At 38.4% G+C, this 25,389-nt stretch overlaps 3 protein-coding genes across 3 annotated transcripts in view; 2 read left to right on the forward strand and 1 right to left on the reverse strand.

The window, feature by feature from the left end:
- LOC118408253 (protein O-mannosyl-transferase TMTC3-like) overlaps window positions 1–24,027 on the forward strand; it is a 31,578-nt gene extending 7,551 nt beyond the window's left edge. The window contains exons 2-5 of the mRNA XM_035808910.1: window positions 12,447–12,547; window positions 16,418–16,649; window positions 23,129–23,347; window positions 23,920–24,027. Coding sequence (XP_035664803.1) covers window positions 12,546–12,547; window positions 16,418–16,649; window positions 23,129–23,347; window positions 23,920–24,027 — 561 coding nt within the window. The 5' untranslated portion in view covers window positions 12,447–12,545. The remainder of the gene's footprint in view (window positions 1–12,446; window positions 12,548–16,417; window positions 16,650–23,128; window positions 23,348–23,919) is intronic.
- On the forward strand, window positions 14–1,964 carry LOC118408252. The gene is made up of 3 exons (XM_035808909.1): window positions 14–74; window positions 499–644; window positions 791–1,964. The coding sequence occupies exons 1-3, from the start codon at window positions 64–66 to the stop codon at window positions 952–954; spliced, it is 321 nt and encodes a 106-aa protein (XP_035664802.1). The 5' UTR covers window positions 14–63; the 3' UTR covers window positions 955–1,964.
- Window positions 961–3,168, reverse strand: LOC118408251 (P2X purinoceptor 7-like). The gene is made up of 3 exons (XM_035808908.1): window positions 2,793–3,168; window positions 2,126–2,350; window positions 961–1,153 (listed from the first exon to the last, which is right to left on the reverse strand). Exons 1-3 carry the CDS (start codon window positions 2,939–2,941, stop codon window positions 994–996), a joined length of 534 nt encoding a protein of 177 aa, XP_035664801.1. The 5' UTR covers window positions 2,942–3,168; the 3' UTR covers window positions 961–993.
- Window positions 24,028–25,389: the final 1,362 nt, after the last annotated feature.

The following is a 25,389-nucleotide window of genomic DNA, read 5'->3' on the forward strand; positions in this document are numbered from 1 at the left end:
GGAGGCATCCACTCACTGATAAACCATTTTGCACCCAAATGGGCCTCATTTTCTTACTGGGGTATGTTGTCAAGGTGAGTTCTACTTCCAAGATGAAGACAACAAATTAAAACTAAAATAAAATGTTATCCTCCATAAACATCAAATTTCTCACTTTATAAACATTTGTATTCTAGATTGTACTGATCTGTTTCTTTTTTACAATAAAGATTTTAAACAACAACAACACTAAACTACCAGGTTATGTAAATATGCCATTTTCAATAACTGGTGGTTTAACTTTAAGGGATTTCTAGTGTAGAGACCCCCACCCCCACCCTCCATGTATGCAGAGTTTATATATATTGTTCTACATTGTATTGGCAGACTTTGGGATTGGAGATATTGTACATTTTTTTCAGGTTGGTGTAATTATGTAGCCTAGTGTAATTATGTAGGTAGATGTTACATATAACCTGTTTTGCTTTTGTATCAAATTGTACTCTACTCCTCTCACAGGCTGTACTTAGCAGTACTTCACAGCAATGAGAACTGTGGACGGCCCCAGCTGGAAACAAAAGAGGGTGACAAGGTCTTCAAACTTCGCTTCAAGAAGTTCAAGAAGGCTTGCACTGTGCAAGAGGTAGTGGGAGACTGTACATTTGGTAAGGACTACTGGTACTTAAATTGATTGTAATTGTTTTGAATTTATGGAGAATTGTTAGGTCACTCTATAGCTAGTTTATGTACACAAGAAAAAATATATAACACAAATTCAGCTGTCCAATTCTCTTCTTTCTGTAAAATGCAGACTATGTGACTGTCCTTATGGAGGAAACCATCAGGATCTGTGATGCTGGTGAGGAAGCACATCTTGTTCAACCGCCACCAACACTGGCCAGTGCTTTTGACAGACCAGAGAAGGAAGCTGCAGTGGATGCGCACAGAACACGGTTTGGCAGAAATGATGACTAAGGAAACAGTTAGACCCTAATTCCCTTTGACTCCAGTGAATTAATCTAAAGGTGGATATTTGAATCCTGTATACTGTGCTGACGGGAAGGTCTCTCTAATCTTCTTGACCGCACAGGCAGGGTTGATAACTCTTATCCTGGCTCCTAGCCACCCCCAACACCACCTCACCAACTGTCGGTACGCAACGTATCTGTATCTCCTAAATGAAACAAGTTTAACTTTGTTATAGAATACATGCAGTGAAGTTACTGTTCCCCATCTGTGGTCGTCTTTAGTAAGATGAAGTGCTGCTAACGCAGTGGACTACTATACAATTAGCAACCACTTCTAATGTTAACACTGAACCGTTTAAAGTACTGTGTTGAAATGTGCAGGCTGCTAATAGATGAACAGAGTACTAGTAATAGAATGGTGGATTTCTATAGGTTATTTTGTTAATGATCATATGAACAATGTCATTGTCATCCCTGTCATAGAAACTGTACACTGGTTACCTATGAAGCAATGTAAACAAATGTTCTATAGGATTATCAACATTTGTACATGATACATAATGTTATATGTACATGTTTTTGACTGCTGATGTTACTTCCAATGTTAACACTGAACTTCTTGAAATACTGTATAAAATATAGAGGCTGCTAAATATGTTATTGCCGGTTAATGTCTGAGTAATACAGTAATAAAGTATAAAGAGTAAAAGAGTATTATTGATAATCTAGAGTAGATGGTGAGTCTTGTGAGTCTATGAGTATGGTGGATATCTATAGATTAGTATCAATTCAATGTAACGCCCTTCGTAGAAACAGTATACCGATTGTCTGTACATACAAGTTCCTTATCAACATTTGTATATGTATATAAGTTTGTTTCAAGAATTGTTAACAAACATTTCCTGACTGGTCAGCTTTATGATTCGGTTGTTATAATAAAGCTTTTCATCACTTGACAAATGATGACATGGCATGCATGTACAGTACAATAAAATCAATTGGCTGATGAACAACAAATTGACCCATTTCAGTATTGATTAATGTATTGGGTATGTTGACAAATTGATTGGTATATTGATTGATATATTGATTGGTTGATTAATTGATTGGTTGATTGATTGATTGATTGATTGGGTATTTAAATTTCATTCATTGTGTTTGATGGATTGACAGCTTACTCATGAGTTGGATCTTGACTGGGCCCATACTCCTGTCTATATTGAAAGTAAGCACACTGAAGACACCAGATGTCAAGGCAGATTGACCTAAACCCAGGGTGCAGGGTAATGCAGTCTGGGACAGGTGTCACAAGCTGGTGCCTTTTGTCATTTATCGGTGACAGCTCATGGCAGCAAATGCACTCTGCCGCTGTGGGCATGATAACGCAGTGGCCACATGTACACCTGAAACACCACATCATACAGGTATGGAACTTTTCCCCTAATCACTTCATTATTTCAAATTCCAAATAAGCACAGGAAATTTACTTGGGATACATGAAATAAGTTGAATTTATTCACTTCACAACATTCAACATGTGGACATTATCCGATGCACTGTGATGGTAGCGAAAAACTATAAACTTTGGCAAATTGAACAAGCCCGTACGCGGGTGGGAGGGGGGCGGAATGGTTCCACCGATTTCGTGCCATGGGGACTAAACTGCGTAAATGAGGCTCAAAGCAAAATGCTACCACGAAGTTGCACTATTCAGGGTCCTATTACAAAATAATGTAAAGATATAGATTCTATACAGACAGCGTAAAAAAATTGCGCACAAAATTCACTTGGAACAAACTATTATGACGTGAGTTTGGTGGGCGCGGTATCGAGTACAGTACACACCAGGTCAATGAGGTCAGCCGCTCCGCATTTCCACGATCTTCTACTTCTGCCGTGTCGCTGTCATCCTCCCCTGCCTCGGGCTCGAATTGATACGGCAAAAACGGCACAGCCTGGTCGAGATCGGTCGTGTCACGATCTGCGCCCGCCATTTTGGCTACCGTCTTGGCGAGGAGGCGGGAGTACCCCGTGTGACGTCACATGACGTCATCCACCAACTTTGCCGACCTCGGGGAAACCCGATACGTTTGGCGCGCTGTGTTAGAAACGACGGCGCGATGGGGGCCGCGGTGCCTATGGTTGATAACTCCCACCGGCAATCTCACAAATAAGCAAAGAAAATAAAACTTTTCAAACCCGTTGCACTGGGGCTTTAAATTGCTGCTTTCATTTATTCATAAAATATGTGCATTAGACTTTTATGTGATTATTGATTGCTTAAAGATTTCATGTAACATCATCAAATTTTTATAGCTCCATAAACAGGTAAAAGTTGTCTCCAGTCATTTCACAGTACTAAATATTTTCAACCACTTCAGTCTATTCTTTGAGGAATCCTTTAAGCAGGGATTTTGACGAGGGCAGTTGAGTTTTTACGGTGTATATATGTAGCGTTTGATGGGTCTTCGTATTGTCCGAGGTTTGATTTGGAGTCAGATACCAGCAATTCCACTAATCCATACAAGGCAGACCTCTGCCATTCGGCTTGACTTTAACGACCTGTTTTTTGATTTTGTGGAAAACAGCGATCAAATAATCACGGCAGCGTTACACCGCTTCATGTCGGAGGCTATCGACGGGGGTCGAAATAATCCCCCAGGTCGTTCGGCTACAGGATCCAATTCCAAAATCAATTCTTACAACCTAATTTTAACTTTTCCCACGAGTTTGGCCAGGCAGACTGCACGTAACGTTTAACAAAGACCGCGTTTATATATTCTCGTGCACTCTTCTAATTTCCCGACTTTTACGACGGACAAGAAAGCTGTCAAAGTTTTAATAGCGAAGGGTGACTGGTGTATTTGACCTTGTCGTGTTGTTGTTATTGGCCAATCTTTACAGCTGTGGCAAGTATGGAGTCCAATGTAAAACGCTGAATCCAATTTTTATTTAGGGAAACAAAAAATATCATCATATTGCTGTAAGAAAGGTTTACAGTGACAGTCGATAGTCCAGAAAATGTTGATCAGACATTGTGGTATCAATATAGAGGCTGGTACAGGCACAAACAATTCAGGTACAGGTACATCAATTGTACTGTTTAGGTCCAGAGGATCTGGTCCAGGTCCGGACCTGGACCTAATTATCTGTTCAAACTTACACTCAAAACAATGGTCCATTTCACTAATATTAATTTTAAAAGTAATAAAGGATTCAAGTAGGTATCTAGAGTATCCGACGCCCATTGGTGTTTTTAAATCCTATCATCATGTAAACAACTATAATCTCTCTTTTTTGGACAGTAGAACCTAGTAAAAATAACTGTCAACTCTTCTCTACTTCGCTCTACTTATTTGTTTGGACTTAATGTAAGACACTGAATGCCGCGGTATAATCTGTTGATTTTCAAGTTGGTCCAAAATCCGGTCAACAGATGTTTTTCAGGTCCACTTTTTTCTGGACCAGTCCAACAAGAAAAAACAACCTTAGACTACTAGTATATCATCCAGTTGTTGTATTAAAGTGAACATTGGCAAAGTTCAAAGACCTCACAAAACATGTCAGTTGCACGTCACGTTTTTCGTACCGTCTTTACAACCGTGACCGAGAGAACTGTAAAACCAATATTGTCCAATTGAAATAGTCAGGTATGATACGCTTTATATTCCTATCAAGCCCGCGGGTAAGTAGCCAGAATCCATAAAGATTACGCCACTGCTGCCAGGTTTTTGGTTTTAGATCCGCTGTCAAGTCCGGGGAATCCGGAATAAAGTGATTTTGCATCAGATGTCAGCTGTTCTGCTATACTTGAATACTTGGCCTAGGCCTGTACGTAGTTGCCTTTGAATATGATGTCGTGAAGCATATTGTTTTTTTTAAATTTTGAATAAGCACTGGACAGAATAGGTTTATTCTATAGCAGGGATGTCTCCAGGACCCGTCCCTCCGTCCTGGGACTGACATTTACTTGTTTTGATGGGCAGTGTACAAAAGACTTTTCTGAGCAAGATTGCACAGTGTGCAACCTGGAGCAAAAACTAGGTTGCACAACTGAATTTCAAGTTGCACCACTTACAATTCACTAATTTCTGAAAAAAAGGTACAAATACTGTATTACATGTTTGGCTGATATGAAATGGAGCTACCTTGGTCCATCTATTTATTTGTATAACGAAATCGAGTTCTCAGGCTCAAAATCTAAGTTGTACCCTGTGCAACCTGAGTTTAGAAGTAAGTTGCACCAAGCAAAAAGTGGTTGCAATGTGCAAGTGTGCAAGTGGGTATTTTGCATGCTGATAGGCAAAAAATTATCCTTTCCATTCAAAAAATAGATGAGAAAATAATTGTCTATTCATAAAGCTTAAAATGAAATAAAAGGAACATCATGAGCTCCTAAACAATGAGAGGGACAAATTTAAAGCTGGAGACAGTCCTGTTCTATTGTCAAACTTTATGTGAAAGTTTTTGAAGTTATATACACCATTGATTTACTTCATTATAGTATACCTTATAGTATTTTATGATTTTGCAACCAATTTTACTCACTTTGCTTAAGTTTCAATGTCTCTTAGACACCTTTCTCAGAGCTTTTAACTGGAATTCAGCTTCTCACCACTATTTGTAGCCGATGTACGTTGCACTTTTGCGGCAAAAACACAATCCTATGAATGCAGCTAAGTTTGTATTGTCCCAAAGTGAGTAAAATTGGTTGTATCCTATATTCTACCAACCTGATAAAATTATTTTCGGAAGTCATCCAACTTTATATACATCATGTATCACAAAATGCCAAAATATTGTCTGTAAGGTAAAATAGAACTCTTAGAAACATCACAACTTGACTCCATTCCAATAAAATGTTCCAAACTTTACTATCCAGTATATGATTGCACTGTAACCCCAGTACATGGCTGGAATGGCCTGTTGTACCCTAATTGACCAATCTAGTAAAACATGGTCTAAATGAGCTGGTTATTCGTCTTTACGACAGCTCCATTATGTGCGAGTCTCCTCGGAAAGGCTCTAGTGCTCCGAGAATCACTGTTGGCCTCTTTGGAGGGGATTTATCATTATGATACTGATAGTGTAAATAATGTGTTAGACGCAACATGTTGATGGACATTCACTTTAATTTGAATGTTAATATCACATCGATGAAGGCTAAACATCCAGGTAATAAGATACACCAAATAGCAAATACTCAAGCAATGTAACTGGATATGATTTTCGAAATGGTCGGAAACGTAGCATCAGATTCCATTGTCTTTCCTCGATCAGTGAAGCACTGATTAAGGACTGTGGATGCTGCTTTAAACATCTGACTGTTTCCAAAATCATATCAAATTGTTGTAATTATTAGTTATATTTGGTGTTTCAAACAAGTATTCATAATTCCTCAAAATGACTTCAGTCAATACATTCAAGAAACTCTGAAGACAAAAGTAGTCTTGTTGGCATTTCCTCATTTAAATGATACAGTTTTACCCATAAAATAGTAAGACTAAGAGTCAGTGAAAATGAAAGGTGTCCCATGTTCTGGGACACGATCCCTAAGACACCTCTGAAGGTAATTGTTTGAAGCTTCTGATTTCCTACTCTTAATATGATCTTATAATAGCTTTTCATCCTTGAAATTAGATTCTCTATTTTGCACATTTGTCCAAAGATATTCTATAACTGTAAAAGAGCATTGTCTAGCCATTTAATACAATTTTCTTTAGATAAGACTGGCATAATTGATAGAATTGATGAATTGGATAAAATGCGCAAGTAATTCATAATGAAGAGGAGTCCTAGAATAGGAAATGCTCTAGATACATCGTACAAAATACGATATACATGTAGCACCCTTTTTTATTCATTATCACATACACCATATACCATACACCAAAAAAGTCAAGTGTGGGGAATGGTGTTCTTGTACAAAATTTTCATGATATATCCTCAGTCTGTGGTTCACTGTTGACCATCATCAGTGATCAGGGCTCGAAATACTGGGTGCATGTGCACCCAGCTGCACCCAAAATTGGAGCTGTGCACCCAATTATTTTCTGTGGGTACACAGGGTGCACCGAAATATTTTCTTAGTTTTATGTATGTAAAGATATCAAAGGATACTAGTATACATCATATTCTTGACATCTAAGTGTTAGAAAGATAATAAAAATCCCTCTGTCATGGTACTTGTTTAAGAATTCGATAGCTTGTAGCTAAGTTTTGCTGTTAGGTTAAACTTAAATTTAAGTGGTGCACCCAAAATCTTTTGGGTGCACCCAATTTTTTAAACTGGGTGCAACAGTGCACCTAATCCAAAAAATGAATTTCGAGCCCTGGTGATGGTAGAACCCAAATCTACATCAACCCTACAGTTAGTATTATTCTTTTGGCTATAATGTCTAAAATAGTCTTATGAACAAAGTCTAAGTAACAGTAATGGAATTGAAGTAAGTTGTAGTTAAAGAAACGAAGACGAAGACCTGATCTAGTTAAGGTGTATTGATTTCTCACGTCATTATGTGATCAACACCCTAAGAAAAATGGTGCTAAAAGATTTGTACTCTTTCCATGCACTCAACTTCATCCGTCTTCTGTAATGTACAGCTTATAGCTGGACCATTAGATCTGTGTGTGATGTGTGTTTAATAAGGGTGGTTAAGCCGCCAAGCTGTTGCCGTTAATCACATGTAATATAGCATCCTTCACCACTCAGGGTTGGCAATATCAAGAACCATGAATGGTGTGGATTTAAATTTTATTACGAGGGTGCCAAACCAGGTGCTGGTGCAATGACAGAGTTGCATTCGGTAGGTCGTGAGTTCCATCCCCGGCCAAGTTATACCAAAGACTTTAGAATAATAAAAATGTACATGCTGCTTTCTCTGCTTAGCACTCGGCATTCGGAAAAGAGTATACTATGAAGTTGGACACACACCACTACCAGTGGACTAGCCCGGACAGATTTTTTGGACACACAGTGTGAAATTTATTTCTGTCACAAGATTGAAGCAAATTCTCATCCTGGGACAGAGAGATACTTTCAGCAGTGTAATATTAAAATAATTTTATCCTATATATGTCAGTGTTTGAAACAATCACGGTACCAACAGTCTGGAAACAATATCTGAGTTTTTAGAAACGTCATACATTGTATTGTGTACAAGGACTACAGAATCACAATCATATTTCATAAATGAATGATTATATTTCAGCTTAAAGTAGATTATGATAGAAAACTTAAGACTGGTTCTAGCCTTCACCTTACCAGTCTACCAGTCAACTTGATAAATTATCTACTAGTACTTTTAAGATTTTCACTGTCTGTCTACAATGGCATGAACAGGTTGAAAAATGGGAAGAACTGACTTGTAAATCTATGACTAGATTTTATCTTTTGGCTTTTGTGGTGATGATTATGAATAATATATCTGCCTACATTGTGAGCTTAATGTCAGGTATCGAATGCCAGCTCCGCTGAGATCTTAATTTATTGGACATTAGGATTCAAATACAACGGGATAACAATGATAGGATTTTTTTTATCTAGAATGATAAAGTATGGGGGCATTAATTTATGCTAGGGAATAGCGCATAGTGCAGAAGTTTAAAGATTTTGTAATATATCTGTTAATTGAGTGGTAACCTTTATCCGTGTTTTAAAAAAAATGGTATTTATTAGGGATGTCAATTTGATGGGCTGTGGTTTTAAACTGGAAGATTTGAAAATGTCGGGTTTACTGAAATATTGTAAAATATTGCAATTTTAATTTAAAACCATGGTTTTTAAAACAATGGATAAACTTTCATAAAGGTTTCCCCACGGATAAAGGTGAACTAGCGTTATTTACAGTACATGTATGTGAAGATGGGGCATTTTAAGGTTACTTGAGAGTGAAGTTATTATGGTCAGACAACAATGCAGTTGAGCACTGGTCATCTGTAAAGTTTAACTCATAATCATATGGTCAGTAGTGGTCAGTCTACATGTAAGTCAGGGGTAACCTTTGAAAGTCCAGTTTAGGAGGCACGCTGTATGATATATAATGCATTATATATATATAAACTTCACACAACTTCCAAATGCCACAAGTATAAAATTCCTTTCATTTACCAGGTATCAAATTTGTACTCCACACATCAAATTATAACAGCACTGTGAAGTCAAACAGTGGATCAATTTTGATTGATCCCTTAATTTGTTGTGTGAGCTCACAACTCCCTCCCACCAGTAATGTACCCTCCCTGATTGTTCTTAAGTAGCCATTAGACAAGCTGAAGATGGCATCCCTCCTGTGAGTTATGCTATTATCTTTCATATGCATAAAGCATTATGTGTTAATCATGCGGAATCCCATACTCTTGCAAAATATTTATAGCATGCGAGCAAACGGCAAAGTACTTATGCTGAAAATACCTTTTACATTCCAGTATTTTATTATGAATATTATGTAGAACAATGATAAGCCACTCAAAAACGATTCTTTTGATACTGTGCCTTTTTCAGTTGACATATTTTATAGATTCATAATGGATGCCATTTTGAAGTGTATTGTCTTCTTGCTTGTTGTGAAAATACGACCCATTCTTTGCAAGAATACTTTTGATAGACAAACCACATTAAGGTCCACTGACTTCATCTGATAATAGGTAGAGTTGAGTTATGATTTCATATCAGTCTGGTTTATGACATATGGTATTTGAAAGATAGTGCAAAATCAAATGCTGTAGATTATTTTTTGATATGCAATGTCTTCCTTTTAAAGATAGCTCAAAATAAAAAGTAACATTAATTTCTTTTTTGGTTCGCTGTTGTCTTTATTTGTTAGTGTTATAAAGATAAGAACCTATCTTTACAAGCATGCCTCTAATAAAATATTTCATCTTAATCTGAATCTGATATATAGTTGAGTTATGATATCAGTCTATCTGCTTTGTTGCATAACTGTACTTGAAAGATAGAGACAAAAATAAACTCCTCAATATTCTATTGGATAATGCAATTGTCTGGTTGGATTTATCTGAACTGTTGAAGTTTGTTTCTTGTGGACAAAATGATACTTGTCTTCATCTTCTAATATAATGTTTATTTTTGATATCAGCTTATGATTTTTGAAAGAAATTCGAAGAAAAAGATTTCTCTTTGCTTAAAGTATGAACAGAGCTGCTTTATTCTTTAAATTGTTTTCCATCTCAATTATTTTATCAATTTTTGTTTTTACTAGTTAAATCTGACATTTCAAGTATACAAAAATAAATTTTCACCAAACTTATGTCAAGCAGTTCAAATGCTGTGGACAAGAGAGGTGAAATTATTGTCCTTCGCAAAATTGAGCAAATTTTCGTCAGAGACGGAGGGACGGGTCCTGTAGCAGGGCTCGAAATACTGGGTGCATGTGCACCCAGGTGCACCCAAAATTGGAGCTGTGCACCCAATTATTTTCTGTGGGTGCACAGGGTACACCCAAATACTTTCTTAGGTTTATGTTTGTAAAGATATCAACGTATACTAGACTAAGTATACATCATATTCTTGACATCTAAGTATTAAAAAGATAATAAAAATGTCTGTCATGGTACTTGTTTAAGAATTTGATATTAGATTATTATTCAAATTCGTGTGGTGCACCCAAAATTTTTTTGGTGCACCCAATTTTTTTAAGCTGGGTGCACCAGTGCATCTTATCCCAAAAATGAATTTCGAGCCCTGTGTAGACAGCCATGGACCCTGGATATGATTCAACCACATGTTTGCATTGTAAGCTTGGATTGTATGTCTACCTTAATTCCGTGTTTGACATCAAATCAATAATTTTTTGAGGATCAATAAATTGCTGTCGGAACGGCAGATGCGATCGTGTGTAAATACAATGTGTAATCGCTCAGCCCATATTGAAAGCTTTCTTATTTCATTATTGATCCTGTTACTGTTAGTCAATGGGCAAGAAAAATTGACCGATTGCAACACAAGATGATTTTACCAAAATTGGAAAATAATAAAAATGTTGCCTCAAATCTAATTCAAACGTCTGTCTAATTAAAACTGTCTATAGTTAGAGTATTGTACACAATGTAGTTTTATTTTGATTAGTGACTTGTTGATTTGAAGCTTATATCAATTTTTTAAAGTCAAATTTTTCTATCATGCTTTATCATATTCTAGTAGTTGTAGCTTTGTCAGCATATTAGGTGTAGTTTTCATAAAAAGTTACTTGTTATTTGATTCTAATTGATAAATAGAGAAGAAATCGATAGTATCCATATTTGTAACATTCTACAAATCTACTACACTGCTCTTTTTATGATAAATTAAAATAGCTTAATATTGTGACAATGTATAAAAAATTGATACACTCATAAAATGTCAACAGAGGTGATATACATTCCATTAGCCTTTTATATATTGAAGGTAGTCATTTGTCAAAGGATTTTTTTTTCAAAAGGCACGTTTTCATCATATTTCCTGTTCAAGTTTTTTTTTCATAATATGTCTTTTTAAGTCTTTAACTGCTTCAGATTCTAAATTTGTGTCAACAAGATTGTAAGAACAGGGTGAACCCCTGAGTACTGTCAAACACGTTATAGTTTTCCCCTCGCCCGTGAGTTCTGTATTTATTGAACAGAACGATCTCGGCCACCCCAGAATCACTCTGCCTCACTCACTTCAGAAATGTTGCAGATTCTAAAATATTATGTATCAAATGTAAGAAATAATTTTGGTAAAAACAGGGTGAGGCCTGGATCGCTGTGAAACAAATTATAGTTTTCCCCCTGCCCATGAGTTCTGAACAGAACAATCTCGGTCACCCTAGAATCACTCTGCCTCACTCAGTCTTCAGAATGTTTCAGATTGTAAATTTGCATCAAGTGTATAAAAAAGATTGTAAGAACTGTCTGAGTTCCCGAGTGCTGTGAAACGTGATATGGTATTCCCCAGGCCCGTGAGTTCTGTATTTATTGAACAGAACCATCTCGGTCTGACCCCAGAATCACTCTGCATCACTCAGTTCAGAAAATATATGAAATAATGGTAAAAACTGAGTGCCTGAGTCCTGTGAAACGCGTTATGGTTTTCCCCCTGCCCGTGAGTTCTGTATTTATTGAACAGAACGATCTCGGCCACCCCAGAATCACTCTGCCTCACTCCAGCGATCAGCAGACGCTTCTCTCACCAAGGCTTCCGGAACTAACACAACGTGCTAAGCCTTCTCATTTTTGTCATGATGCTGTTATGATATTAATATTTCTGCTGTTTTATTTTCTATGTTTATTTGCATTGTATATTAGTGTGTGTTTTTTTGTATATTTGTGTGTCAGTTTTCTTAATAATCTTTAGTAAATATGCAATGTGTTTCAATCTTTACTTGAGATACAATAGTATACGTCTTTCCGGTGTCGAATATTTTACCATATACCGGTCCTACATTTAGTGTTGTTTTTTTCTTAAAGCTTTTAAGTGAGAGAGTTAAGATATTTGTGTTTTGTTTGTTTTTTCTTATGCAGGGTGATTACAATATAGCTCGTCAGGACTGGACTTGGGACAAAGCGATAGAAGACGGATATAGGTCTGGACTACACACTGCAACAAGTGGATAAAGCAGCATGTAAGTTTATTTTAATATTGCATACTACTAGGTACTGTAGAATATGGCTGTGCTTTACTAATACTGATTTCAAAAAAATTCAGCATTGGTGTCATGTTGTATATTAAAATGATGTTTGTGAGTTATTTTTTTCTTCATGCAGACTGAGTGTCCATTCAAAATTACAGATACCATAAGACAACTTTTGCATGTTGTATCCCTCACTTTCTTTGCCATTTGATGCATCAGAACGATTTGTGTTTTAAAATGTGACTTAGGGCTAGAATAAGAAGTACCATTTTGAATACTCTTCTCTGTATTCAAGCTGTAGATGCTACTAAATGAGGAATGCCAGTCATTTCTGTCCTTTTGTGATCATTCCTGGCTGTATGCTATGCATGTTTTTTTCATTGCCCAAAGCAGGTGAGGTAAGAAATACCTGTCTCAATTTTACCTGTACTAACTTGCATAAAAAAATTATGCTGCTGGTATCATAAGTCCTGCCAATCATGATACAAATATGTATGTCATGACCCTATTACTGTCACAGTGCTGTATCTATCTACAGTAAATTGTGTACATTGTGACCTCCTAAGATTAAGATGGGCAAATTTAAACCACCCTATATATTACAATTATTGTGTGGGTACCAGTATTGAAAATTCAGGTCCACGTATGGTTTAGGTCCAGAGAATCATGTCCAGGTCCGGACCTAAACCTGGACCTAATTTTCTGTGAAAACTTGTGAATGGGCGATACTCAAAACGTTGGTCCATTTCGCAGCAAAGGAATCTATTTGACTTTTGAGGAAGTATCTGACTCCCACTGGTTGTTTTTGAAAGCTTCATCTCAACAACGTTAAGTTTGATTGTGACCAATGCATTTGATACAATGTCAGATTCATTGCATTTTGCGACCTCTTATAATAGACAATATGTGAGGCAGATAGCTATTTTTATTGATCATAATTACAAACTGTATATAGTTTTGAAGTGCTGCTGTGGAGGAAATTACCGTAGAGTCAAACCTGTCATATTGATGTAATTGATGATCATGACCACCTCTACAAAAGGACCACCTTAAGCTATAGCCAACATTATCACTTTTTGGTAGTTCCCATTGACAAACAAGCATTAAGAAACCTGTCTATAGTGACCACCTGTCCACAAAAAAACATTTCTTCATCAGTATTTTGGGCAGGTTTGGTGGTCTACTTGGACATGAATTTGACTCTACTGGTACTCCAAACTGTTTTGATTTACTTGCTATTGGCAAAATTAAATGCTTTACTTATTTAGAAATCTTGAGTCATATGAAAGAGTCATATGAAAGAAATATTGATCCCATGCCAGAATTCTGAAATTGGAATCAAAATTATTGCTTCCCCCTACCCTATAAGTATAGCTATAGCTATAGTTGTCCATGTGGAATACATGGTAAAAGCCAGTAGGCAAACATGTCTTTTAAGAGGACCCACGGGTACATTGTTGTAAATGACAGAGGGAGGATAGAATTTGTTTTGTTACATGAGAGTAGTTTGTAGCAGCTTATCTGGCCTGTTTTATCTTTTGGGTTAATGTTTTTCATGTCAAAGGAACTTAGACTATTGCCTTACGAATCCCTAACAGGTTCAGGTCAGGGGAAAATACAATGTACATTTGTAGTTTTTATGATGTACATTAAGATGATACAAAAAGGTGTATTCCATATGACCCGAGGTACCAGCCTGACTGCGTGTAAGATCGCTCGAAGGTCAATCGCTTGAAGGCGATCTGACCCATGGGAGAGTAGGGACCTTTTTTTTTTGGTTTCTCCTGTCGATTGGACAGATGAGGAGGCAGGCAGCCTCTTTGCCTGACCTGCACATGACTTTTTATGGTGAAGGAGGGGTGTGCAATTCCTTCTCCACCATCTCGTCTACTGGAGCACTAAGTCTCACAGGGGCAACTGTATGCAACGGAGGACTTCCAACCAAGGATGTAGGGGGTTCCTCCTACCCCCGACTCGTGTGTCATGGCGGGTGCTGCTCATGCCCGAACATGCCCCTAAGGCCTGTCTCGGCCACATAGCCCCACCAAGCCACACAGGGCCACTAGATACTCATTTACACCTGAGTTAAGTGAGGAAATTCGTGTAAAGTGCCTTTCCCAAGGGCACAAGATCGGTGACACAGCAACTGGATTCGAACCCACAACCTCTCGGTCTCGAGCCGCAAATGCTGCCACTGCGCCACGCGGTCCCACGTAGGGACCAAGGATGATACAGAATACACCATGTTGTAAACTTGTATTTTGTCTATGTCATATCTGCCTGAAAAGAAAAAAAAACAACATTACAATACAAAATGTGCCAGAAGTTGAAAAGATTGGGTGTCCTTGGGCAAAAAATTGAACTGTTCATTTTCCAATTTTCATTCATTGTAATTTGATGAATTTGAATTCAACATTCATAGTTATCATGATATACATGTGGTCTGAACTTTTTACCGTCACTAAAAACAAACTTTTAAACTTTGGATTTCCTAGTACCCATTCAGAGCTCAAAGTTTCCAATTTTGTAAGATTGCAGAAAAACATTTTTAAAAATGCAATCTGAAAACATGCAAACTTGGAATTATGAATTTAGATATTGCAGTTAACAGAAATAGAGTACAATTTTAAGCCCTGTCGTTGTATGTGGGAATAAGCATTGCATAAGGAGCATCTTAAAATGCGTCACACACGATTCCAGCTAGCCAGTCAAAGTGGTACAATTCCTTTCACGTTTCTTTGCTCGAAGCAGCAGAAATAAGAACCATCTATTACATGCAGATTGTAATTTTCCTCCTTGGCACCTATCGTCAGAGGACCAGCGAAAGTAATCTTGGAAGTGGATGTTTTTGTGAGCGGGCGATGGGTTTGGTGGAAGGTTGGGGTGTCAAGTGAGTTATCTTGTAAGGTTTGGCCATATGGGGATGATTTTATGGATGGCATCATCTGGAGTTTTAAAAAAATTGATGCAAAGTTGTGAAAACTTTTTGATTCATTTTTCCTTACAATATTTGATGGCGTTATGATGTGTTTAAATTTTGACAGTATCATAACATATCTATGGTATTATTCATTTTTCATGGTACTTGAACAAAGGGCTATAAATATAACTGTGACTTCTCATTTTATTGAATGTTCTTAGCAATACATATCATATTTTCACATATGATATCATGATACATCCGTATGACAAGGAAGTTTCTGTGTCTGTATCTGAATGGCCATTATAACTCTTCTTTGGGATAACTCACAAGCTTCTGTATCTGTATCTGTTAAGAAGTAAAAAGTTTACTTGCCTGAAGTAACATTTCACTTTCCCAAAATTTTATCAAACATTTTTCATGTATTTTCACTTCAAGCAATGAAATTCTTTTACTATTGGCTCTATTTTTCTGTGTTGAACAATGCTTGATGCCGTGACTGTAAAAAGTAACATGTACATGTATACCAAAATCTCACTCATAGAAAAATCTTACTTGTCCGATCGAGCAAGTGAGGTAGGTCTTTCACTTGTCCGATCAGGCAAGTGGGGTAGGTCTTTCACACTTGTCCGGGACAATCGGGCTAGTGGACTTGTCCAACCCTGGAGAATGCCCCTAATTCCTGAAACTTTTAAAGTTCTTGATGACGAAGGCTTGCATCACATGCTTGTCAAACGGAGTTTTGAATTCAACCAAACCAAGCAAAACAAAATGCTTGTAAAAGTGCGCACTAAATCCATTCATTGTTAGAGCCTTTTTAGAGTTGTACTTGGAATCAGAAGACGCATAGTGCAGCTTAGATGGATGTAAGACTTTTTTCAATAACTCTAAGCAAGTTCTTCAAATTAACTCTAACAAAATCTTTAATATTGTTGATCCAGGAAGCAAACTCGATCCAGCATCCAAGAATCCCAAAGCATCATGGCCAGCTTTACGTTCACCCACGCCGCTGTCCTATTGGTGGTCGCCGTGGTTACGTGTTACTGGAACTCGCTGTACTGCGGTTTCGTGTTTGACGACATGTCGGCCATCAAGGATAACCGTGACCTTCATCCGTCCACCCCACTCTACAACCTCTTCTTGAACGATTTCTGGGGCACCCCTATGCACATGGTAAGTTTTACCTGTTTGTTAATATACTGTGTATACAGGTAGGTAAAATATATCCTCTAGACAGTCTAGTCTTGTTGAGTCCATAGGGGCTGTGTGTAGGGCACTGTATTGGAAAGTTCTTTCACCATCTTTGAGACTTTTCGATTCCCCAACTGGTAGGGTGCGTAGTCCAGTGGTTAGTGGCCCTGCCTCTGGAACTAGAAGCTGTGAGTTTGCTTCCGTCTGTGTCGCTCACCCGACATGCACATTACCGGAAAGGGTTGCAGTCTTTAGGACAGGACGTTAAGCTGCGATCCACTATTCGTTGTACTTGTCGAAAAGAGTTAGGGGGATCTCCCTGGTACAATAAACCTGTAAATACTGAACATAGCGTCTGTCTTCTCTGTCACGACCAGTGGAAGTCAGTCACTGTTCAGCACCAAGGACAGATAACATTTTTGGGTATAATCTCTTCCTTTTTAGGTATCCCTATGCACATGGTGAGTGTTTTTTATCTGTTGATATCCAGGGCTCAAGTTAATTTTTTTCTTCTTTGCAGTCAGTCATCTTACTGAAATTCATTGTACAACAAATGTATGTCTTTATTACAACGTGATAATATTGTAATTGTTCCAGCTGTGAACTTGAAATTTTGGAAATGTTTTTACGAAGGCCCTGCCTTACCAAGCAAGAGATTACAGTTAGAATGTGTTACTTAATTACTGTTTAAAACCAAACTTCTTGGTTGCAAGTTCTCCGTAGCAGCTTCATTTCAATTACAAAAAGTTCAGCACCAAGGACAGACTATTTTTAAACACAGTATCAGACACATAATATCTGTATACCAAACGGTGATGTTAGGACATGATATTTTGTGCCATAAGTTGTGTGAAAGTCCGTCACCAACGGGAAATGCCAATTAGTAGCCAATTTCAGCAGATGAATTGCAGAAAATGCCACCGTGTGCACCTCTCCGTCAGTTCAAAGTGGTAGTACTAGGCTTCTGTCTGTCTCATGAGACTGTAGTAGTGCTCTAGAGGTCATTATGCAATTCCTATGCACATGTACCTACAGAAGTGGTAAGAGTCAAATTATCATCCCTGCCACTCATTGTAGAGGGTGGCAATTTATCCACCAAGGCTCAAAACACTGGGTGCATTTGCACTTTTTTGCACCTTAAATTGCAGCTTTGCACCTAATTGTTGATTGTGGTTACATTGTTGCACCTGGTAGATATTTCAGTATGTTTGCTACAGTACACAGAATATACAGCGATTCCCTGAAATGTGAGTATCAGAAAAAATGAAAATCTGTAGCTTTGAGCTATAAGCCTCACAAAAGTATATCTTTATGTCACAAAGCACAGATTTCTGGACAGAGGGGATGAAACTTTTTAGTAACTGGAAGCAAATTTCTGTCCCAAGATAGGCGGACAAGTTCTGGAGACAGCCCTTAGGCCACACCAATTTTATTTGTTGTTTCTCGGATTTTTTCAGGAAAAAAATTGGGTTGGTCAGTCAAAAAAAAATGAAAAAAAAAAAACTTTTGCAAAAAGTTGGGGGTAGGAAAGATCGAGGGGCTTACTCAAGTTACACAAAAGAAATAACAGCATTTCAACATTTAGGGGGTCCCTAGTAGCAAAGTTCAAAGTTTAAAGAAAAATGACAAATGTACCATCCAAAACAGGCACATACAGCTACTGGAATTTGAGGTCCATAGTTATTTTGAGAAGGAGAGGCTGTGAAATTTTGTCAACACGAGGTGTGGCCATCAATTGACAAGTTTTTGTTTGTTTTTTCAAATCGGAAAAAATAGGGTCGGGAAATCCGAGAAACAACAAATGATTGGTGTGGCCTTACTAGGAATCATAAAATGTCATGTCGCCCTCAGTGAAGCAGAATTAATTGAGTAATATGTTTGCTCAGACTTGAAAGGAGATGCTGAATAATGTATAATGCTTTGATTTGAATTTTAAGTCCCATAACTGCCCCTAGTGAATGTAACTGTCATTGTCACTCAAATAGAAAATTTGAATGTTTTGCTGGTAATATAATTCCTGTATTTTCTGCTTAGGAATTTGCAAAATGACTGGATAGAATGCTTTCAACATTCAAAAGTTTTAACATATTGGTATACATTTGGTCAAGCTTGTATTGTGTGTTGCCATCGGTATAGCAGTTACTAGTGGACATAAGATTAAGAACAATTCAATTCCTTGGTGGCCAGACGTTGTGTCCTTTGGTATTGCACTTGACAACTTACTTTAGTTTACACAACTTATTTACTTTGGTTAGGGAGTCAGGTAAAAATGGAAATTCATGTTTGTCTAATAATTAGTTATAAGGATTTAGGCCTGGGTGTTTTTTTAAACCTTAAAAAAGCCAAAAACAGTATTCGGTTTATCCATATCAAAACTCCCACTGCTTTTATGTGTGCTTCACAACACCGATTTTGCCTTATTGACTGTGTATTGAGGTTTGAAATTGTCATCAGTTTTGATTTTTGAGTGGGTTGTGAATTCCCCATGGGACTGGGAAAAATTGGTCACTGGTTGAGTAAGACAGTTGCTTAACAGAGGCCACACCAATTTTATTTGCTGCTTCTCGGATTCACCAGTCCATTTTATTTCCTTTCAAACGAAAAAAATTCAGAGAAAAAATTAGACAGGTTTTGCTATCACAAACCTGTAAATATTGCCATTCAGAGACACATATGAAACAGAATTTCAGTCTAAAAACGATGACTTTTATTCAGAACATTAGTAACAAATCAAAGAAAGGGATCATTGTATAAAATTCTTCCATTAAACTCCTCAGGCTGTTTTTTTGTGTTATTTTATCCATATATCTTCACCCCAAACCTTTTGAATTTTTTTTTTCCTGTAGGTACAATTTGTTTCTCAAAATAAATTTGATGCGGCCTAGATATGCAAATCTGGACAGGACTCTTTTAAATGTAGCTAATATGACTAGAAGGTGGTTGGCCAGCAAGGTTTACACTGTATTTTGTATTCTAGTGCTTCTCGCGATCGGGAACAAGTTTTATATTCCATCCGTTACACGACGCCTGTAACAATGACACTTGTTCTGCATTACAAGTGTTGAACTCTGTTCCCACAGAAGACCATGTACCCGCTATGATGCATTACACATATTACAGACTTAACAATAAAATGGGTAAAACTTTTTAAGGTGGCTAATATGACCGTATGTGATTGCCTGTGCCAAATGGTAGGCAATCCAGTTTTTACTGTATTTTGCATTCTGTTGCTTCTTGGGAACAAGTTTTAAATTCCATCCGTTACACGACGCCTGTAACAATGACACTTGTTCTGCATTACAAGTGTTGAACTGTGTACCCACAGAAGATCATGTACCCGCTATGATGCATTACACATATTACAGACTTAACGATAAAATGGGTCAAACTTTTTAAGGTGGCTAATATGACGGTATGTGATTGCCTGTGCCAAATGGTAGGCAATCCAGTTTTTACTGTATTTTGCATTCTGTTGCTTCTTGGGAACAAGTTTTGAATTCCATCCGTTACACGACGCCTGTAACAATGACACTTGTTCTGCATTACAAGTATTAAACTCTGAACCCACAGAATATCATGTACCCGCTATGATGCATTACACATATTACAGACTTAACCATGCTCACCTAGAGACTTGAACAAAGTAAGGAGCCCCCATCATAGACAGTTTAGGGTAACACTTAATGGTCATCCAGGGTATGATATATTCCCTTTGTGGATTTAAGTAGATCTCTCATAATACACCAATGCTGTATTGATTATTTGGAATGGTTTCAGAGATGAATAGATGTACTTAATATGGTGTTGGATAGAGACTTCATTGTTTGACACTAATGTTGAGGGTGTAGGGATCTTGTTTGGTCATTGAATCCGAACCTGGATCTAATTGTCAAAGTCAAATTGTCTGTGGAAGTTTTTTGAATGGGCGATACTCCATTGTGCTACAAAGGATTCTATTTAAATTTGTGGAATATCTGATGTCCATTGGCTTTTTTTAAATCCTATCTTTATGTGAAAAAACACTAACTGCCTCTGTTTAAGTTAATAACATAGACCAATTAGTTTTACTGAAGAAACTTGGTAAAGATGACCCTTAACTCTCCTCTACTTCACTGTTGTTACCTCAGTGGATTGGTAAGCCCCAAAACATGTTAAAGCCTGCCAGTATGATCTGTTCATTTTCAAATCAGGCCAAAATCCGGTCCACTGATGGGCCTGGGTTTCTGGAACGGTTCAACAAGAAAAAACGGTTTGTACCAGTACAGCATACCAGTAACCACCCCTATTATGCACCGGAATTTGGTTTTCTATGTGCAACACTGCATTTGTGACAAAGGGGAACTTCAAGCCATGCTAAGTCTTACGATTCCTCTCCAAGCAGTGCAATCCAAAGCAGTTCTGTACCCTTTGTTGTGTTAATAGATTGTGTGACACTTTAGTTAATGCGGGGGCAGCGCCACTTCTGGGGCTATTACCACTCGGAGATCGGGGATTCCGCGGCGGGTCAATACTCGTGCTTAAGGCTGACTGGCTAATGTGGTCAGCGACAGGAGACTTCCGTAATGGATGTCATAAGCTAAGGGACTGTGAGCGCACTACTGAGGAGGCCATCTCAGAAGATGTATCAATTTGCTCTACAACATTTTTTTTTTAATGTCAAGCATACACTGGAAGTTTGTAAACATTTTTTTATATTCTATTTTTGTGGCCAGCGACAAGAGACTTACATGTAGCTTGCTAATGGATGTCATAAGCTAAGCTACTGTGAGCTACTGAAGGGGCCATCTCAGAAGATGTATCTATTTGCTCTACAACATTTGTTTTTTTATGTCAAGCACATACTGGAAGTTTGTAAACATTTTTTTATATTCTATTTTTGTGGCCAGCAACAGGAGACTTCCTAATGGATGTTATAAGCTAAGGGACTGTGAGCTCACTACTAAAGGGGCCATCTCAGAAGATGTATCTATTTGCTCAACAAAATTGATTTTTTAATTTAAAATTTTATGCAAACACTGTATTGGAAATTCTAATCATTTTGTTGATATCTTTAAGTTTTTTATTTTGGCTGGATTTAATGTTATAAAAAGTAATTGTGTGAGATTACTACTTATGGTACTTAGGGCGCTATCTAAAATATATATTTATAATTTTGCACGAAGGAATTTTGTTATGTCAGCAGCGTCAGTGTATGTTTATGTAGAATTTCACACCATGAAATCTTATGGATAGTATTTTCTAAAGGGACTTCAGGGTTCTTTGCAGAAGATAGATCTAATTTATTACATGACATAATTTTTTTGCTATGTCTGCCATGTACTTAGGCTTGGTTTTATGGTAGAAAGGGACAAGAGGTTTCTGCAATCATGGTTTTTGGCGATAGTAATGTAAGATATTATGTTATTAGGATATCAATGTTTGTCGTATCATGAAGTTGTGGCTGAGAAGTAGAAAAAAAGGGAGCAGAAAATAAATGAGACCTCTGTTAAAATGTCAAGTTTGACAGTATGCTTGACATGTGTAGAATTTCACCCCAAGGTTTTACAGGTGGTTAATATGCAATGGTGCAACTTGACCTCCTGTAATGGAGGTTTAATGAGAAAAGCTCGTTTTTCAGCGGTTTTATATCATGACAGTTGTCTCGTTTGGTGGTAGTTTTACGAAGGGTTCACACGTTGGAATAAGAAGTGTTATGAACGACATCTCAATTTACCACAGCTTGTTAACCGAGTGTAAGTATACATTGTAGTTATAAATCACGCAATGTAGTGCCCATGCTTATATGGGTGTCAAATTCATTTTAGGGTAGGATACAAAGTCAATGCAGTGAAAAAAGTACAACCCCTATGAAAGGACCATAAGGCCATTTTGACTACTTTTTGGTTGCCTCGTTAAAATTTTTCTTTTCTAATTCATAGTTGAGGTATTTCCTCATTGCCACTGACAAATTTATTACTGGATGCTACCTGAAATGTCTGACTATTTCCAATATCATATCCAGTTGCATGATTACTGCTGTTAGGTGTATCTAGTTACCTTTATGTACTGGTACAAATCCATTTTTTCGTATTGGACCGGTCCAGAAAAAACGGACCTAAAAAAATTTGGTGCACCGGATGTTGGACGTATTGGAAAATGAACAGATTATATGATCAGGCATTCACACGTTTCGGGGCTTACCGGGCTAACAGTTAGCCTTGTAGGATTTTAAAATGCCAATGGGAGTCAAATACTTCACAAAACAGATTTCTTTGTTGCGAAATGGACTATTGTTTTGAGTATTGTACGTTCACAGGTTCTCACATACTGAATCAGGTCCAGGTTCAGGTTCGGACCTTGACCTGATCCTCTGTATCTGAACCAGACCTGGACCTGAATCTTCTGTACCAGTACCCACCCCTACCTTTATGTCAAACCTTCATCAACGTCTCAATAAAGAGTTTTCTAAACTTTTTTTTCAGGAGAAGAGTCACAAGTCGTACCGTCCCCTGTGCGTGCTGACATTTCGGCTGAACTACCTTCTGCACGAGTTAGAACCCATGGGGTACCACCTGGTGAACGTGTGTCTCCATGCAGCGGTCTGTGTCGCGTACATGAGCGTGTGCTGCATGTTCGCCAGCCTCGGTACAAGCTTCCTCGCAGCGTTACTGTTCGCTGTTCATCCCATTCACACAGAAGCGGTAAGTAGTAGGGCTACATATATAATTGTAACATGAGGTACAGGAACCGGTACAGAGGTTTACATGATTGTATGTATCAGAACATTTTGACAAGTTAAAATGTGTTGTTCTGAAATTCGTTCCTTCTTTGACAATTAGAACGACCATTCAGTCTGGGGATAAAGCATGCTGCTTCTTGTACAATTATCTAGCACAAAAAATGGCCCGATGGCCCAATAATAGCATCTTCCTCCCTAGCAGAGTCAGTACTTAGTCACAAAATAAGCAAAAAATATGTAAATTTTAGCGGTAGAGTACTCATCTTCATGATCTGGTATTTGGACCTGTACTGAATCAATTTTCATTGTACTGTACCTGTATAGGTACTCTGTCGCATACAGTACAACTACCTAACAAGGAGCAAAAATCATGAATGGGTGTTATTGGGTTGTCTATTTTTTATCAGGTTTTCTTTTTTGTCCACCAGCCAAATAGGCAGAAAACCTGACAGTATATTGTGCTAATGTGTCTCTGACTGCATTGTTTTTAAGTTTAGAACAGGTGTTACAGGTGACAAGTTCTTGGTGTTACAGGTGACAGGTGTGGTGGGCCGTGCAGAGCTTCTCTCCTCCATCTTCTTCCTGACTGCCTTTAGATGTTACACCTGCTGCTGTAAATCTGTCAAACCTGCAGGTGGGTGAGCTTTATCCCTGTTCCAGGTGCTAAACACAACATATCTGTCCTTGGTCCTGAAAACACCATCCCTGTCCTTTGTGCTGAACACACCATCCCTGTCCCTGGTGCTGAAAATACGATCCCTGTCCCAGGTGCTGAGCACACCATCCCTGTCCCTGGTGCCGAAAATACCATCCCTGTCCCAGGTGCTGAAAACACCATCCCTGTCCCTGGTGCTCAAAACGCCATCCATGTCCTAGGTGCTGAAAACACCATCCCTGCCCTTGTGCTCAAAACGCCATCCATGTCCTAGGTGCTGAAAACACCATTCCTGTCCCAGGTGCTGAAAACACCATCCCTGTCCCTGGTGCTCAAAATGCCATCCATGTCCTAGGGGCTGAAAACACCATCCCTGTCCCTGGTGCTGAACACACCTTTCCTGTCCCTGGTGCTGAAAACACAATCCCTGTCCCTGGTGCTGAAAACACCATCCCTGTCCCTGGTACTGAAAACACCATCCCTGTCCCTGGTGCTGAAAATACCATCGATGTCCCTGGTGCTGAACACACCTTCCCTGTCCCAGGTGCTGAAAACACCATCCCTGTCCCTGGTGCTCAAAACACCATCCCTGTCCCTGGTGCTGAAAATACCATCCCTGTCCCTGGTGCTTAAAACACCATCCCTGTCCCTAATGCTGAAAACATCATCCCTGTCTTTGGTACTGAAAACACCATCCCTGTCCCTAATGCTGAAAACATCATCCCTGTCTTTGGTACTGAAAAAACCATCCCTGTCCCTGGTGCTTAAAACATCATCCCTGCCCTTGATGCTGAAAACACCATCCCTGTCCCTGGTGCTTAAAACACCATCCCTGTCCCTTGTGCTGAAAACACCATCCCTGTCTTTAGTGCTGAAAACACCATCCCTGTCCCTGGTGCTGAACACACCATCCCTGTCCCTGGTGCTGAAAACACCATCCCTGTCCCTGGTGCTGAAAACACCATCCCTGTCCTTGGTGCTAAAACACCATCCCTGTCCTTGTTACTGAAAACAGCATCCCTGTCCTTGGTGCTAAAACACCATCCCTGTCCTTGGTCCCTAGAACAACCTTCCTGTCCCTTAAAACACCATCCCTGTCCCTGGTGCTGAAAACACCATCCCTATCCCTCACCCTAAAAACAGCATCCAGTTCCTTGTGCTGGAAACACTATCCCTTCAACTGAAAATCCTGTCCTAGGTATTGAAAACATCATCCCTGTCCTTGGTACTGAAAGCTTTCTCCCTATCCTTGCGCCATTCTTGTTTCTTTAAATGCAGTCCATATTTCTGACAACAGTATTGCCGTCCCTTCTACTAAACACACCCTATCTACCCTAAAAGGCGCATTT

This window comes from Branchiostoma floridae, unplaced genomic scaffold (assembly GCF_000003815.2).
Source record: "Branchiostoma floridae strain S238N-H82 unplaced genomic scaffold, Bfl_VNyyK Sc7u5tJ_1562, whole genome shotgun sequence".
NCBI classification, from domain to species: Eukaryota; Metazoa; Chordata; class Leptocardii; order Amphioxiformes; family Branchiostomatidae; genus Branchiostoma; species Branchiostoma floridae.

What these genes read in the sequence shown, in the direction of transcription:
- LOC118408252 (XM_035808909.1), top strand. An exon ending in AGTGGGAGACTGTACATTTG is followed by an intron (nt 645 to 790) that starts GTAAGGACTACT and finishes TGTAAAATGCAG; the next exon opens with ACTATGTGACTGTCCTTATG.
- LOC118408251 (XM_035808908.1), bottom strand. Translation starts at nt 2,941, where the DNA reads ATGGCGGGCGCAGATCGTGACACGACCGATCTCGACCAGGCTGTGCCG. An exon ending in CGGCTGACCTCATTGACCTG is followed by an intron (nt 2,351 to 2,792) that starts GTGTGTACTGTA and finishes GTGGTGTTTCAG; the next exon opens with GTGTACATGTGGCCACTGCG. An exon ending in AGTCAAGATCCAACTCATGA is followed by an intron (nt 1,154 to 2,125) that starts GTAAGCTGTCAA and finishes TGTTTCATTTAG; the next exon opens with GAGATACAGATACGTTGCGT.